This window comes from Emys orbicularis, chromosome 11 (assembly GCF_028017835.1).
Source record: "Emys orbicularis isolate rEmyOrb1 chromosome 11, rEmyOrb1.hap1, whole genome shotgun sequence".
Taxonomy (NCBI): Eukaryota; Metazoa; Chordata; order Testudines; family Emydidae; genus Emys; species Emys orbicularis.
Window position 1 is genome coordinate 67,979,149 of NC_088693.1, and position 17,038 is coordinate 67,996,186.

At 46.3% G+C, this 17,038-nt stretch overlaps 1 protein-coding gene across 1 annotated transcript in view; it reads right to left on the reverse strand.

Annotated features, from left to right (window-relative positions):
• The window catches only part of FN1 (fibronectin 1), a 66,965-nt gene that overhangs the window by 15,642 nt on the left and 34,285 nt on the right, over positions 1–17,038 (reverse strand). Inside the window, exons 20-31 of the mRNA XM_065413226.1 lie at positions 15,915–16,009; positions 15,184–15,352; positions 14,577–14,663; positions 13,469–13,660; positions 10,960–11,232; positions 9,707–9,889; positions 7,272–7,361; positions 6,220–6,489; positions 4,967–5,083; positions 4,314–4,478; positions 3,060–3,215; positions 1,707–1,820 (exon numbers count right to left, since the gene is read on the reverse strand). Of these exons, the coding sequence (XP_065269298.1) occupies positions 1,707–1,820; positions 3,060–3,215; positions 4,314–4,478; positions 4,967–5,083; positions 6,220–6,489; positions 7,272–7,361; positions 9,707–9,889; positions 10,960–11,232; positions 13,469–13,660; positions 14,577–14,663; positions 15,184–15,352; positions 15,915–16,009 (1,911 nt within the window). The remainder of the gene's footprint in view (positions 1–1,706; positions 1,821–3,059; positions 3,216–4,313; positions 4,479–4,966; positions 5,084–6,219; positions 6,490–7,271; positions 7,362–9,706; positions 9,890–10,959; positions 11,233–13,468; positions 13,661–14,576; positions 14,664–15,183; positions 15,353–15,914; positions 16,010–17,038) is intronic.

Sequence of the window (17,038 nt, forward strand, 5' to 3'; positions counted from 1 at the left end):
ATTAACGGTAAGAGGTTATGTGATAAAAGCAGGTTGTGGGGAGGGGGGAAAAAAGCATTCTGATTACATGCAAAGCAGTCTTCAGGTTTGCAGGTGCCCGATTCTCCCCTGCCTTGCACAGATCTTTACACCTCTGCTTAGTGAGTGTAAAACGCAATGGGTGAAATCTCAGCCCCACTGAAGTCCATAGGAGTTTTGCCATGGACTTGAATAAGGCCAATATTTCACCCCACCATGTGTCTGATTCTCGTTTACACTAAGGCCCCTTTACGCCATTCGGCTCAGACAGAAAGGCCTTAAAGTGCCAGAAATGTAATTTGCACCCGCTATGAGTCTCCTTTCCACTGGCCCAGTGAGGTAAGGCGCCTTGGTGTGCATTGAAATCAGGCCCCACCATTCTGATTTCGTAGCCTTTTACACCCCTGTTGCGCTCACTCTTCACTAGCGTAAGTAACCGTACGAGGCCGAGGAGCATCAGTCCCGCGATTTTCTTTCATAAATTAACATCCAATTAAATCATTTGTAACAATAGCAAATGACTACGTAGATTATATTCTAAATCAATAGAAACCTTTGGCTTTGTAACGAGCGTGCATGGGATGCCCATATACACACAACGATCTCACAAATATACCCACAAATTAGAGCCCCTCATTGTCGTCATCTCATTCGATTACACTTGAGCGTAAGATCGTAAGCCAGGGTAAATACGCACAGCTCCGGTGAGGACTTCTGTGGAGCTATCCACATTTACACCTGCGGAGGATTGGGCCCGTAATCATCAGATATGAATTAATCTTCATAATGATTCACAGAGTCACTGTTTTGCAATGTGATGTTAGCCCTATAGACCTGCATTCCCTATGCTTTAAGGTTAGCAAAGGTGATTTTATTGGAACCTTTTGGCTTAAGACTGATGCAGCTCGTGCAATACGCCTATGCAACACTTCAAGAAAATTCCTGTTCTGCTTACCATAGTTTTATAGTTATTTGGGTTAGATTGTGGCTTTACAGGCGGGCCTGAGCAAGGACAGGTTCATAAACCATGATGCACCAGGAGTAGCCCTGGGAGACACTGAGCATTAGAAACACCCCTCTAAGTGACAGGTTCTTCCCTGCTTTCTCCTTGCTCCCTAAGTAGTACCAGCAGGCCAGTACGCAGACAGATGGGCCAAGACGCGACCATTGCCCACCCAGCTGCTCTCGGGAATGAGCAATCAGGTGTGTAAGTCATGCTTACTTTTGCATACCTGGTCCCAAAGTCTAGTGGCCTACAAAAGGGTGTAAAGCGGGTTCTTACTCCCTCGCTCTGGCAAATGCTCCAAGTTAAAATCTAGCCCTCTAAAACCACCTTTGCCCTCCAGCTCTAGAAATGAGGTCTCTGCAAAACATTTTTCAAAGATTCGCTAAAGGAAAAAAAACAAAACAAACCAAAACAAAAAAGAAAAATGATTTTGCTTTGGCCATTTTTAGTGAAAGAAAATAAAAGCACGGCATTGTGGGGGATTGCATATTTTGGCAGCATTTTGGGGGGCTGCATAATTTGGCAGCTGATCCAGCTAGCTATTTCTTAATGAGAGGGGCGCTCGTCCTTTTCTGGAATCTAGATGTCCCCAGAGTTCCCACAGTAAAAGGTGCACACAGCAGAAGATACTAGAGGTGGGTTTGGTGGTTGTTTTGTGTCTTCTGTGAAATGAAATACATACTGGTAACGGCGGTCTCAACCAGAGGGAGGCTCTCTCCGTTTTGATTCTGAGCATAGACACTAACCACATACTCGACTGTGGGCTGCAGGCCCTCGATGGTAGTTTGGGTTTGATCTGCAAGGAAAAGACAACACCAGGATAATTTGGAATAGAGAGAGATGATTTTGTGTCTTAAGCATAGATCTTCAAAGGTATTTAGGTGCCAAACTCCCATTGAAATCAGTCCCCTTGGTGCCATGTGGCAGAGAGAGGAGCAGAGTCATAGTCGAAGCTGTGCGTGGTGGCCGCGTGCAGGTAAAAGTGGCTATGCAGATTGTCTCCTGCCCACCTCCGCAGAAACTCTGTGTGGGTTGCTTGGGGAAAGTGGGAGGGGCCAGGAAAAGGAACCAAAGCAATTTCACTGAAGGACTCACGTGCCCCATGCTACTCGCTACGTAAAAACCAGGGACTAGTCAGCGTGGCTCTGTCTGGGAATTCTACTGGAGAGGGCAGAGAGATTCAGTCACTAGTGGTCACATGGCAGATCTGCTGCCTTTGCTGGAGGGGGCTGAGCACAGCAGGAACTCTGCAGCCTCTCTGGGTGGCTGCTGAGAACCCACAGAGCTGGGGCAGGGTTTTCTATGGCTCACCAACCTTTTCAGCTTTTTGCAGCTTCCTGGCCTAGTCCATTGCATGGAATGGGCACAGCTCACTGCAGAGCTTGGGGAGGTGGGAGGAAGCAGGGGGGTAGCACAGCCAAGCAGCTACACATTCATTCCCATGGGGAATTCTGACTGTGTGCTTCAACTCGTGGGCCTTATTTTTAAAGCTGGACCAAAATTTGGTGAATTTGCCTTGCTGCAGTACTGAGCAAAGGTACTGAACTGTGCCCTAAGACCCGCTGCGATGCCAAACGGCAGCAGAATCAGACTAGACTGGCAGAACCTGGCCTGACTCACGTATACCAAGGCTCCTTCAGCCTGCTCCGACAATGCAAAGAGCCCTTCAAGTGAGTGTTACTGTCATTCATACCCACTCGAAGGCCCCTTGAGGCTGCTGGAGCCCGGTGATCAGTCTCTCCACGTTAGAGAAACAAAACAAATGCAGCGAGATCCTCAGCACTTTTTGGAATGGGATTGAACATTAACCTGACCTCAGCAGCAAGCAGCCTTGAGAGCTAATCTCAGTGCAGCTGGTAAAACACACTGAAATGTCCCAGAGGGCAAAATGCAAAGTCACCAGAAGAGCCCTTAAGCCAACATGCTCAGGCCGGGAGAGGGAAATCTGCCCCAGGCACTCTCAAGTGACTCCCAGGGTGCCAATGGACTCCAGGCAATTGGGACGAGATCCCTAGGGATGTGAAGACATACTCACCTGCAGGGATAGTTTTCGTTTTCATGGGCCCATGGCCATCCTTGGGGACGCTTGTCACTCGGTAACCCGTGACCGGAGAAGTTGAAGGCAGCCATCTGACACTGATGCTGCTATCCTGAACATCGGTCACTTGCATCTGGGATGGCGTGTCAATCTCTGCACATCGAAAAATAAGCCCTGTGAGCGCCTGCAATGCAGGAAGTCTCCTTTCCTCACCATATCCCATGTCCGTAGGGCCCACTGTGACCTCCCACCTGCAACTTCTTCTGCTTTTCTTCTTTGAGACTGTTACTGGTTTTTTAATGGAAAACCCATGCTGCTCTGACTTAATAATATGTGCTATTATGGTACAAATAATATCGATCACATTTATTACAGTGGTGCCTGTGAATGGAACCCCATTGTACAGACAGAGCAGTCGACAGTCCCTGTTCCAAGCAGTTTACAATCTGACTAGGGGTCCCAATCAAGAATCACATATCAGGCCCATAGTACTTAGCTCACTACATCCAATACCCATTAAGGGCAGTGGAAGTCTTTTAAAAGGGCCATTAAAGAGATTTTCCATCGGTTTCAATGGGAGTTGGCTCAAACCTTAGGCAAACAACTATCAAAAGACAGTCTCTGCCCCAGAGAGCTCATCAAGGGTAGTTCCTATGAGGGTCAGAGAGTACCTACATGCTACAGTGCATTAAAAATGCCAGAGATAAGATGCAGCAGACTAGTCATCCTACATCAAACAGCCAAGTGGTTTGACACCCCCTGTGCGAGGAGCCAGCCTTTGCTTGGTATGCTCACGCCAACAAAGATGGATGTTAAGTGGTTCCCCCTAAACAAGTCCACAACTCCAGTAAGTTTGTTTAGTCTTATTCTCAACTCCCCTCTCCAAAAGCCGCCATCCCATTTTGTAACATTATGAACACGATGGGGCTGTAAATCCCTCTGGGGTGTAACTCCACCAAAGCCAACGGGCCCATTACCCCCAACCGAAACAGAGGACAATGATGAGATAAACCAGAATAAATAAATACATATATGGAGATACACCTATCTCATAGAACTGGAAGGGACCCTGAAAGGTCATCGGGTCCAGCCCCCTGCCTTCACTAGCAGGACCAAGTACTGATTTTGCCCCAGACCCCTAAGTGGCCCTCTCAAGCATTGAACTCACAACCCTGGATTTAGGAGGCCAATGCTCAAACCACTGAGCTATCCCTCCCATTGGAAGCTAGCAGCATTGTCCATGTGTCTCACCTGTTTTGTACGTGACCGTGACTGGCTTGCTGCTGGCAGGGCTGTCTCCACGGCCTGTCACTGCGTACACGGTGATGGTATAGTCTGCTGCGGGCTTCAGGTCGTTGATGGTGGCAGTGGACACGGTGCCAGGCACGGTAAACTCCTGGACAGGGCTACTGCCACCTGGGAGGGCAGGTCAGAAAGCAAATCTGATTAAAATGCTGATAATTACTCACGTTTTAAACAAAAAGCAAGGGATGATACAAACCCCACTGAGCTGAAGTTAGTGGAAGACTCCCATTGATTCCAATGAGATTTGGGTCAACCCATAATAAGTTGGAATGGCCTTTTTCACCCCAAACCAAAAGGCAAATGAGAGGCCCATGGAACTCCCACTGAAATGAATGGAGTTTCTGGATGTGGTAGGCGAAGATGATTTGCCCCACCTTTAAAGTTCAGTCATGATATTTACTTATTGGTAATCTTCTCTCGGTGCATATCCATCAGCACACTGCCTCCGTCTGAGTTCTCAGAGCATGCTGCATGCTACAATCATCGATCAGATTTGCCCTCACTATTTGCTGCAGTTTTTAAATGGCCCAAGCTTAAAGCTTCACACTTGGTGTCAACGGGGAGCTCTTGTAGAAGTGGTAATATTAGATCACACTGACCTGTTTCACCGTAGGTTATCCTATAGTATCTAACAGTAACTGCAGGAGCATCCCAGGAAATCACCAGGCTGGTGGGGCTAGTGGCAGTAACGTCCAGGTCCCTTGGAACGTCGGAAACTAGAAAAGAGGTCAGGGTTAAAAAAGAAAATTAAAAAAAACATTTGACTCTCCCCTGGCTCCTGTTACTCCACTTACACTGGAGGCTGTTGCTACTAACAAGTCTTTCCAGTAGCCCACAGTTTGCCGTCCGGTCTCTAGGTGACGTATCTGGCTAAGAGCCTGAATTCAATGGCTACGGAAAGATTGCTATCGACTTCTGTGGCCACTAGATTGAGCCCTAAATGTGTCCCTCCTGCAGAAAAACCTCGGGGAGAGGGAAATTGCCCAGAGAACTCGTTTCTGAAGGCTACTGCCCTCGGTGGGAGGACTTTGATGTCTCCCATTGGAGGGCAAGAAGAAAGGCCTCAATCCTCATGGATCTACCAGCCCAGGAGCCAACCGGCAGCTCCCTGGGTTTTTCCTTTGCTTTGGTAGCGCGACACTCTGAGGCAGGCTCACCACAAGGTCATTTAAAACAAAAGAATGTGCACAATGGACATTGGCCCGAGCTATCTGAATTAACACTTAGCCTCTTCAGAAACTCCTTTGTATGATAAAATGCCTGGTCTCCTTAGCAGATAGATTTTCTGTGCTTTGGGCCTGATCCTAAGCTCATGGGAATCAGTGGGAGTCTGTCCATTTAACTCAGAGGCCTTTGAATCAGGCCCTTTCTCCTCTAGCACAGTGGTCTCCAAAGTGGGGTGCGCGCACCCCAGGGGGTGCGCAAGAGGATACTTCGGGGGTGCGCGGCAGGAGGAGCGCCGCCGGAACAGTGCCGTTTTCCCCCCCCCCTCAGCAGTTCGGCCGAGCGGCTTTTTTTTTCCCCCCTCCCTCGGCAGTTTGGCCGGAAGTCCGAGCGGCTTCCCCCCCCCCCAGCCCCCCCCTCGGCAGTTCGGCCGGGAGTCCAAGCGGCATTTTTTTTTTTTTTTGCTTCGACAGTTCGGCCAGGAGCAGGGGGCGAGTGCTCAAAAATTTTTTACTGATGGGGTGAGTGATCAAAAAAGTTTGAAGACCACTGCTCTAGCCAACTTTCTGCTCTGCTGTCAGCAGTTCAGTTACTTGCCAGCCAGCCGGAAGGATTCAGTTTAACAACTTGTCAAGATGAGGCAGGAGAATTTCAATGTACATTATGTCTGTCTTGTCTCCGAACTGACCTGTAGTTTGCTGGCCAACCAAGGGCAAGCTCTCCTCTCTGCCGTTGACAGCAATAATGCTGACCACGTACTCTGACCCTGGAGCCAGGTTAGTGAGGGTGATGGAATTCCGAGAAGGTGGGACACGGTCTTCCCTGGGCCTGGTGCCGCTGTGTTCCAGATGGTGGCGAATTTTGTAGCCGGTGATAGTGGCACGAGGAGCAATCCAGTGCACAGTGAAAGAGTTGGCAGTTGTATCCGAAAAGTCAATGCTGGTGGGAGAATCAAGACCTGGTCGGGGCGGGAGGATCCCCAAGAAAAGGGACGTTCAGCTTATTTGAATTACAGATACATTTATTTTGAAATGATGAGGGATTTCCCCAACCCCACCCCACGGTGGGATTTCAGAATCCTGCTTGCACTCCTGCCAAACACTGTTCAGCACTGAACCTATAAATATGTAATGCTCCAGATCACACAGTGGTGTTAAAAAACCACAGGAACGTACTGGCAAAAAATGGAATCTCATCGCAAGTTCAGTCCACATTTGGAGTCCTCTGAACTTGAGGTATTTGACAATTTTACATGTTTGCCCAAACATAAACACCCAGCCCTGGTTTCAGAGAACAGAAAAAGCCAAAGTACAAAAACATCAGAATACTTCTGCTGCTTGGTTGTACAATGTCAGAGGGATACAGTGGAGGGACCTGATCCTGAAGTGTCTGGACCCCTCTTGGGGGGACTGAACACTGGTCTTTTATTGGGCCAAATCCTCAGTGGATGTAAGTTAGCATAGCCCCATTGAAGTCAATTATACACCTTTTAATTAAAACCAACTAAAGATCTGGCCCTTTGACCATTTTGCTCAGCACTCCCCAAGGTGTCTCTCTGCATCACTCCCTTAAAATCTTTTGTGCAACTCCCCAACAATATAACCATACATGTCAAGAAGAGCAAAATATTAAAGGCTTTTATGCCCCAAGTCTCCCCAGTGATTAGAGTTGTCCTATCAGTGAGCGGTTAACGGAAGAGATAGAAGCAAATGGAAGTTTTCCAAGCAGGTTTCCACATACCTGTTTTCTGCACGCCAGTCAGAGGGGTGCTCTCATGCTGCTCATAGACGCTGTAGACGCTCACCAGATATTCAGTGCCAGGCAGGAGACCTGAAGGATTAAACCACACCGCAATTGTCAGACTCTCGGCGCAACTGAAAAACCTCAGCAATTCTGACTGACACAGCTCATGATGTGAAGCGACCGATTTTTGCTTAGCCTGTGCAAAACCTGAGCCTAATGGATAGTTAGACATTTGATCCAGCTGAAGCTTGGGCCTGGTCTACACTGGGGGGGGAAATCGATCTAAGATACGCAACTTCAGCTACAAGAATAGCGTAGCTGAAGTTGATGTATCTTAGATCGACTTAGAATCACTTACTTCGTGTCCTCACGGCGCGGGATCGACGGCCGCCGCTCCCCCGTCGACTTCGCTTCCGCCTCTCGCCGAGCTGGAGTTCAGCAGTCGACGGGAGTGTGATCGGGGATCGATTTATCGAGTCTACACTACATGCGATAAATCAATCCCCGATAGATCGATCGCTACCCGCCGATCCGGCAGGTAGTGTAGACATACCCTTGGGTTTTAAGCATGGGAATGGCCTTTTGTTTCATGGAAGTTTTAGCCTGCAACAAGCGTTGGTGGTTTCTTTTTTTATTGCTATTTGGCAAGGACATTATTTAGATGGGCTTGTCACCAGGGATTAGTTTTCCATACAGGCCTCCCAGCTCTGAGCATTTAGTGATACACAGGGCCAGATCCTCAGCTGATGTAAACTGATGTCGCACCACTGAATTTCAGTGAAACTATTCTATTGTACGCCAGCTAAGAATGCGGTCCTTTATTTTTAAAGCAGGTACTGTCTCTCACTCAACCAACTTGTCCAGTTTCTAGGGAAAATCCTCCCAACAAAACACAACTTTATCGAGACGAGCAAATTAATTATATGCTTGTGAGAAATGCAAGAGATCAGTTACATGGTACTGCTAAAATTTCAGATAGAGCATTTATTTTCCTTTCCAAAATCAAAAGACTCAAAGGGGACCTTTTGCTTATTTTGATCCTTTGTGTCTTCATCTAGACCGCTGCACTGCAAGTCATTGACTTTTTGTCAAACAAGATAGGCAATATGTACCTATTGTGACAGACCCAGACCAGTGGGGTACAGGAGTCTGGTAGAGGGCAAATATACTGGTCACTGGATGAGTAGTTTTCTGTTCCCTGAGTGACCAGAGCAGGGGCTGCACTAGAGTAATCAGGAACCTGCTAGAACCAGTTAAGGCAGGCAGGCTAATTAGGACACCTGGAGTCAATTAAGAAGAAGCTGCTAGAATCAATTAAGGCAGGCTAATCAGGGCACCTGGGTTTTAAAAAGGAGCTCACTTCAGTTTGTGGTGTGAGTGTGAGGAGCTGGAAGCAAGAGGCGCAAGGAGCTGAGAGTGAGAGGGTGTGCTGCTGGAGGACTGAGGAGCACAAGCGTTATCAGACACCAGGAGGAAGGTCCTGTGGTGAGAATAAGGAAGGTGTTTGGAGGAGGCCATGGGGAAGTAGCCCAGGGAGTTGTAGCTGTCATGCAGCTGTTACAGGAGGCACTATAGACAGCTGCAGTCCACAGGGCCCTGGGCTGGAACCCGGAGTAGAGGGCGGGCCCGGGTTCCCCCCAAACCTCCCAACTGACCTGGACTGTGAGTTCTTCCAGAGGGGAAGGTCTCTGGGCTGTTCCCCAACCCACATGGTGAATCTCTGAGGCAAGAAAATCCACCAATAAGCGCAGGACCCACCAAGATAGAGGAGGAACTTTGTCACACTACTCTTAATAGCTAACCAGGTTCAATTGCCCCCCAGTATGATGAATCATCATCCTTGTCTTAGCGGGAAAAGGTTTACACGGTTTGATTTTAACTTTGTTAAAACAATGAACCGAGTCCTTCGCTGGTATAAATTAGCATAGCTCTATGGAAGTCAAGGAAGCTATGCCAATTTACACCAGCAGAGAATCTGGTCCATTATACTTATTCCAATCAATTTCTTGCTTTTCCTTCCCTTTATGCTGGGTCTCCAACAAGAAATTCACAGGAGAGCTGGGGTTCTCAATGTGTTCAGAGGATGGACCACATCTTCCGGGAAATTATCTCACAGACCAACTCACCTCCAATTCACAATCAGGAGAACCATGTCTCCCCAATTCATGACTGCTCCATGTCCATGTGGCAGCTATACCCATTAATACATAGGAGAGTAATATTAAGAAAGTACTTTACGTATTTGTATCTATTTTAATGTGACCATCTATTTTAGCTGCTGTAAACCAGGGGGAGGGAGCTAATACCATGTGACCACCTACAGACCAGCAAGTGCTCCGCAGACCCACCAACCATCAGTGGACTTCAGCTTGAGAAGTGCTGCTGTAGAGAAGTCCCTTACGTTCCCCTGACCTATGCCGGTAACCTCTTACTTGTTAAAACCACCATGTTGTTGGAGGGTGAAATGGTCAGCTCAGCAACATCTTCCTCTTTCTTCACAGGTGAGTAACGCACCAGGAAACTGGTCAGTTCAATGGATACTGGAGGAGTCCAGGTCACACGCATAGCATCTGGCCCCACGTTGGTGAAGCGCAGATCAGTTGGAGCAGGAACAGCTACATGCAAAGAATATTGGGGTTGTTTTTTTAACATTTTCTGGAAGGTGAGAGTTTACCAAGGTGGATGTTCAGGGAATCTACAGTGTATCTCATGCAAAAAAGAGGCTACGGTGTCAGACCCATGCAAAACATACTCCTAAGCTACATTTGGTTCCACTACAGGTAAAAACACTCACGCTACTGTCAGGCTCCTTTAACCTCTTGGCAATCGCTGATACTGAAATGTATTCTGTCGAGATAATTTGAAAACAAGGTGGCAGGTTTCTGTAATATTGGCCTTGCAGCTGCAACTTGGGTTATAGAGACGTGGCCAAGAGAGGCTTAAGTTGCCATACAGCAGTTTACATATGAAAAAGTCCTTTCATCCAGAACGGATACATGCATACACAGGGGAGGAGAGGGTAGATCCATTAAGTCCCTTCGCCTCTACATCTACTTGTGTGTTTAAGGGTTTAGAACCTCAGCAGCTTACTCACACGTGACAGGGTTTCATGCACAAACTAGTTCTCAGTTCATCTTCTACCCATGCATTACAGAGAACCTTGACAGTGTGACATGCCTGTCACTAGCAGGTGCTCAGGGAGCGATGTTTCTTGTCCATCTTTTAAGGCAAGATTTGAAGAGTTGGGCCACCACCAAAAAAATACAAATAGCTCAAATGACTTGACTAGTGAGAGCGTCAGGGGCTAAACCGAAGAGTGTCTCCAGAATTGTATCGACCCTTTGGGGGATCCCATCTCACTTTGGAGATTGTGATTCAGGATCTTATACTTTGGGGATCACATAACTCAAGTTTAACAGTGAAACCTGAAAATCCAGCTTGAATAAGATCCTGCCATTGTAGTTATCTGCAATATAAAAATGCAGTTCATGCACAGGGCTAAAAAAATGCAAACTGCATCGCCCTTCCCATTCTATATTTAAAACAGAAGCCGGTCCTTGTCCTCCCCTCCCCCCATCACAGTGAGTGGCTCAATTCTTCTCAGAGAAAGCCCCAGTCTCCCTAGCAGCTAGTGACAGCATGAAACACCATCCAGGTCACAAACACGGAAGTTTTCAAAATTCACCCGTTTGCTGTGTCAGAGTGGTAGGGGCGCTCTCTCCGCCATTAATGAGTGTGATTACGCTGATGTCGTAATCAATGCCCGGCTCCAGGCCTGTGACTGTGTAGTATCTTACTGAGGAGTCCACAAAATCTTCAAAAATAGGGACACTTTCTCCTGCCGCGACTACCGTGATGCGGTAACCAATAATGGTGGAGGCATTTAGCGGGGTCCACCTCAGGCCGATGCTTGTATCAGTTATGTCAACAAAGCTTAGGTCAGTGAGCTGGGGCACCTCTACTGAGTGCCAAGGGGAACAGCAAAGACACACAGAGGCAAAAGAAAAGAGGAAGGGGGAAAATAAGGCAGTGTGCATCAGGTTACACGTCTTAACAGTGAGGAAACGGTCAAGCGATGATGGTGATATGCAACATTTTCCCACTGAGGGCCCAATTGTGCCACCTTTCCTCACATGAAATAGCACCTTGCAACACACGGAGGGCCATATTTACACAGGGAAAGAAGCAGGCAGGAATGCAGGATTTCAGTGGGAGTTAGGTGCCTAAATACCTTTGAAGAGCTGGACTCTGCCTGGTGGGATGTACAGCAGCCTAAGTGGTTTAGGCGCCTAACTCCCATTGAGCTTACTGTAAGGATGAGACAATTGGGCCCTGAGGTGGTTTTTTAAATGATTCTCTTAAAGACACATACCCAATTTTAGCATTTTAAAAAAAATTCTCTTGCCTGTTAATCTTTAAGCAAAAGAAAACTGGATTAGTGATAACTGACCCTCGAGATTTTTTTTAAAAAATAGTCAGAATACTATGCCCAGCTGCAAGTGTTCAGATCCTAAAATTATCAACACATTGGGAATGCTGAAATAACTGGAGTGGGCCCACTCCTGAGCTGGCAAAAACTGCTGTCGTTCTATTTAAGTCAATGAAGGCAGCTGGTGCAAATCAGTGTGTCTTTATTGAGCTAAAAGAAATGATGATGATTTTCACCAGCTGAGGTTCTGGCCCGGTATTCTTAAAGTCTTACTGCTATAGCTGCCGCACAGGTGCTAAAACAAAACCCCCAAACTTGGGAGCAATATAAAGCTTGCTTAGAAAAACTGTAAGTGGTTAAAAATGAGCTTTTCTAGGATATGGGTTTTCCATATGAAACTCACAGCATCACCCGGCTCTGAATGTTATGCTAGGAGCAGTGTGTGGCTGAGAGAAACTGACTTGGTTTCTTAACCAAACTTTACAATCTTCAAACCAAGCCATTGAATTAGGATTCATTTGAATAACCTTCTACATGCATCCTAGATGTTTGCATAGTTAACAAGGCTATGGGATTTTTCCGATGGACACTACAACTTTAGCAAAGCTGTTCTTTCCCAAATGTTAGACCCAACAGAAATCCGGGATTTTGCTATGCCTTTAACTTATAGGCACCAACTCTTCAGCTGGCACAAACTGACACAGTTCCTTTGAAGTCAGCAGAACGGCACCAGCTCAGAGTTTGGCCCTGTAGCTTTAAGGACCAAATTCTGAAGTCAGTGGGAGCTGGGGATGCTGCTCCCCTCAGTAAGAAAGGACCTATGGCTTATTACACTTGTGATAGGATCATTAGGAATTAGCTGGAAAAAGGAAATATCAGATAGAATTGGCGCAATAGGCTGGTTTGCTTAATAACTGAGCAAATATTTCTTGCTCCGTTAGGAAAAACAAGTATTTTACAGAATAAGTGTAGCAAAATGTCCATTTTCTGTAAAATAACTATTTATCCTCATGGGATGCATTTACCATATCACCTTTCAAGAGTATCAAAAGACACAAAGGATGCCATTTTAGTGCTTTTTTCCCCCCATTAGAGCATGGTACAGGGTTAAAGCCATTGTTGCTTTAATGCAGCAGTGTTGTATCATTAGATACCCACAGGAGCGCACAGCAACTCGGTGAAGCACAGACATTTTAAAAGCAGGGTTAACAGCAAGCATTTGCCAAACACACGAGCTGGCATCGTTTCATGGCTTAACGGAAACAAAGCCAAACAAAACCTTCACAAAGCAAAACTAACACCCAATCATTCAGGGATTCAGATGTTTATCGTAGTACTGTGGTACTGGGACTACATGGAGACATCCCAGCACATAGTGAAATACCCACAAAGTAATCTGCCGCTGGCTCCGACTAGTACTACATTACGTCCTGGCTTTCCCTTCTTCGCCAGCTCAGATCTGCTGGCTGGGGTACCATGGGGTGGAGTCAAGGCACTGCCCAGTCCCCAGCCCACCTGTGCAAGTGAGGCAGTGTACCGGTTTCACAGAGACAGCTCTTCCCCTGCGGATGGGCTGCCAATGCGTAAGGGGGTATAAGGGCCCCCTTACTCACCTGCACTGGCACGTAGGGCAAGTGACTACCTTGCTGCTAGGGTCTAAGCCTGCAAATCCTCCACCAACAGAGTCAGCGGGAGGTCCATGTGCAGACTGCTTACAAGGTTGGTCTGTTACAGTGACCGAGGCGGTTGCTCATCTTTCCATTACCTTGTGTGATGGTTCTGGAGATGGGGACGCTTTCCTTGTTGTCCTTGACAGAATAAACACTGACGTTGTACTCCAGGCCAGGGCTCAGATTTTCAAAGATGCAGGAATTCTGCTCTGCACTGACCACTTCCTCCAGGGTGTAACCCTGCTGCCCACTGGTAGGAACAGTGGTAACTCTGTACCCAGTGATGCCTGAAATACATAGATCACAGGAATCAATGCGGCGGATTTATTTAAACCAGGCTTGGATACAATCGCTCAGAGAAAACACAGATGATATTAAACAGATGCTCCCTGTCAACCTCAGCTGGGCACGCAAGTGCTTGCTCAACGTAGGATCGGTCCATTTCGCATTGACACACTGAGATACATTTCCAAAGAAGTGCCCAATGGGGGCTTAGCCGTGCAGCTCCCATGAGCATTAACGGGAGACACAGCTAGTCTCTGCAGCGCTTTGAAAATGGACTCTTAGGAGTTGCCCAAAGCCAAAATTCTAATGACAAGAAATAGGAAACGTTGCATCTCTCAGCTCAGGGTGGGGGTTTTCAAAAGCACTCAGCATTGGCCTACCAGTTCCCATTGAAGTCATGGGAAATACTCCCATCCACATCAATGGGAGAAGAGTTAGGCCAAGGTTGGGTGTTTTGGAAAATGCCCCACTCACTTTCAATGAACTACCCTACATTTTCCCTTCCTGACAGAAACCCTCTTGGTCTTTTTTGCTTTCTTTATTTCAGACTCTATGTTAGCTAGCGAGGATACTGGAGTAGACTCCTCACTCCCCCAATCCTACCTGACTTGAAAGGCAATCTTGATCATCCTTTGGAATGTCACTGTTTGACATGGAAGGTACGGCTTTAAGAGTCCTGTGGCAGACCGTTTTCATACAGGAATGCAGAACATTTGTATTTTATCAGATGATATTTGAATGTAACTGAAAATAACATATGCCAAAAGATGACATGGAAGCTCAACATTTAATCGGTGCCTGGTTAACCACCATTGCTGTGCCGTCAGTTACACTAGTGTAATTCTGGAGTAAATCAGGGGAGTTATTCTTGATCTACACTTTCGTAATGCGGAGCCGTTTCTGATGCTATGTAATTACCTGGACTTGTGCTTCTATCCCAGGAGACCGTCAAGATTCCAGTGTCAGGGTTAGGCTCCAGATGCAGGTTAGTCGGTGGGGATAATGCTACAAGAAGCCAAATGCGTGATCAGTTGACAATCCCAAGAGTCATTTGAAAAACAAAACAACCCAAACCCTTAAAATTAACCAACAACTAAAATAGCTTCTTTCAGAGCTGTACTCGGACGCCACATGCAGTAATGTTAATGTCATCTGAGAATCCAAGGGAGAGCAGACTCCTTTGAGACTGAGAAGAGAGAAAATGACACACAAATGCACTGTTTTAGGGGTTTAGCAATACTACTACTACTACTACTAATAATAATTCTTTTAGCACTCAATTGAATTCAGGCCGAGATCTTAAGGTGCTTTATAAAAGAAAATCATTAGCATTATTCTGATTAAATATAGGGAAGAACTGAGGCAAAGAGACTTGCCCAAGGCTATCCTGCAGTAGCAGAGCTGCCAATAGAATCCAGCCCTCCTGAGTCCTCCACTAGTAACCTACCCACTCAGCCACGCAATGACCTAACGAAGTAGAGCCAGAGCATTACAGATTAGTAAGGGATATTCAGATGTGTCGTACGTGTAGTTACTCTTTTGATGATCGGCGTCTCTCTGTCCTGACCGTCCGTCAGGACTGAAATGCTGTAGACATACTCCACTCCAGGAGTCAGGCCAGAGATAACAATGCTACCAGATTCAGAAATCACCTCCCGTGGGGCTTCTCCACCTTGACTTGGTCGCACACCCAGCTGTAGAGGAGAAGAAAGGGGGAAGGTTGCATTCCAGCCTCACATATGAACCATCTAGGTGTCTATAAGCCTTCTGGACACATCCTCCAAAGTGATTAGCTGACTTGTTGTGGGGAAGCTGGCCTATGCTGGAGCACAGAGGGCATGGATAACCCTGTAGCTGGGTAAGCCCCAGGGAACACAGCATCATGCGGCAGAACGGGACAGTGCAACCTCATGGTGCTGCATGACGGACTATCAACTCGATGCCCCAAATATGGGCCTGATCCAAAGGCCACAAAAGTCAGGCGAAAGACTCCCATTGACTTCAATGGGCCTTGGATCAGGCATGTGAGCGCATCACCTCCTTTGCATAAATATTTTAACCCCTGAATAGTCACTTCAGATTAAGAAGACAAGACACTGCCCCGCTCTACTCAGTGCTCCCATATTTGTGACTACCCTTCCTTCCCCAAACCATCCTCTCTGGCCATTCGTTCTTAACGGGTCCTAGCTGGGTGACAGCTAATGGAATTAAGCAATAGAGAGCAAAACAGATCCAAAGGCTTCCGTGGGAAAATACCTTGAAACCAATCCTTGGCGCAGGTGTCCAGGTAACAACAATAGAAGTTTCTGTCACTTCTGTGTTATAGGGAGGGATGGAACCCATGGGCTGCACTATGAAAGGAACAGATAAATGGAGTTCAAACTCAGCACTACCCAGATTTCTGTAACTCTCTGGATAGCCCTTTGTGATTTTAAGGACAGAGGGGGAGTGAGGGAGGGGTGTCAATGTTTGTTACCATTTACAGTATTTTTTTTTTATTCATAATTTGGCTGATCCTGGGATATATTCGCAGACTTAACATGGAAAAAGCCTTGACTGAGATTTTGCATTTTATTCTTTAAAATACTATCAATTAAAAAAAATATACAATTACACAACATATTCCTAACCTGGAACAGACTCAGTCCAATCAAGTAGTTGTGAAAAGCAATAGCTTTCTTTATCTCAGCCACGCAGTGTCCTCGCCAGAAAGGAGGCCACATCTAAGGCGGACACTATGGACCAAGTGCATCTCTGGTGTAACTTTACTGAAGTCAATAATATTACACCAGGGATAAATATGGATGCTTGGTTTTAACTTCACATTGATACAAAATCCACACACTCTGTTGAACAAAGGATGTGGTTATCAGCCTTATTGATGAGAGGTTTTGATTTCTGTTGGTTTAAATCACAGCTTCATCATTATTTAAATAGCAAAATCTATCTATTTTTTCTACAAGTATGCAGTGGTTCTTAACAAACTCATCATAACACTATAATCTTTGGGAAGAAAAGGCCATTTTATCCACTACGCATTCCCTTAAACCACTAGCTAACATATCACAAAGGCTCAAACATAGAACTGTCTGAAAATGTTTTTTGAGGGAAAATGGCTCTCTCATCAAAATGCACATTTCCATGGGAAATGTCAGCTTTTAATCATTTTTTTCCCCCTGGGTTTTTGCTGCAAAATTGGAAAATCCAACTAACAATCAAAATACGTTGGGTGAAACTGAAAACATATGCTTGCCTGAAATGTGTTGGTGTTTGGGTTGCCGACAACTGACATTTTTGGAAATGTTCAGTTTTAGATTTGTTTTTCAACAAAAAGCTGAAACATTTCATCAGAAATTTCTAATGGAAATGTAATATTTTTG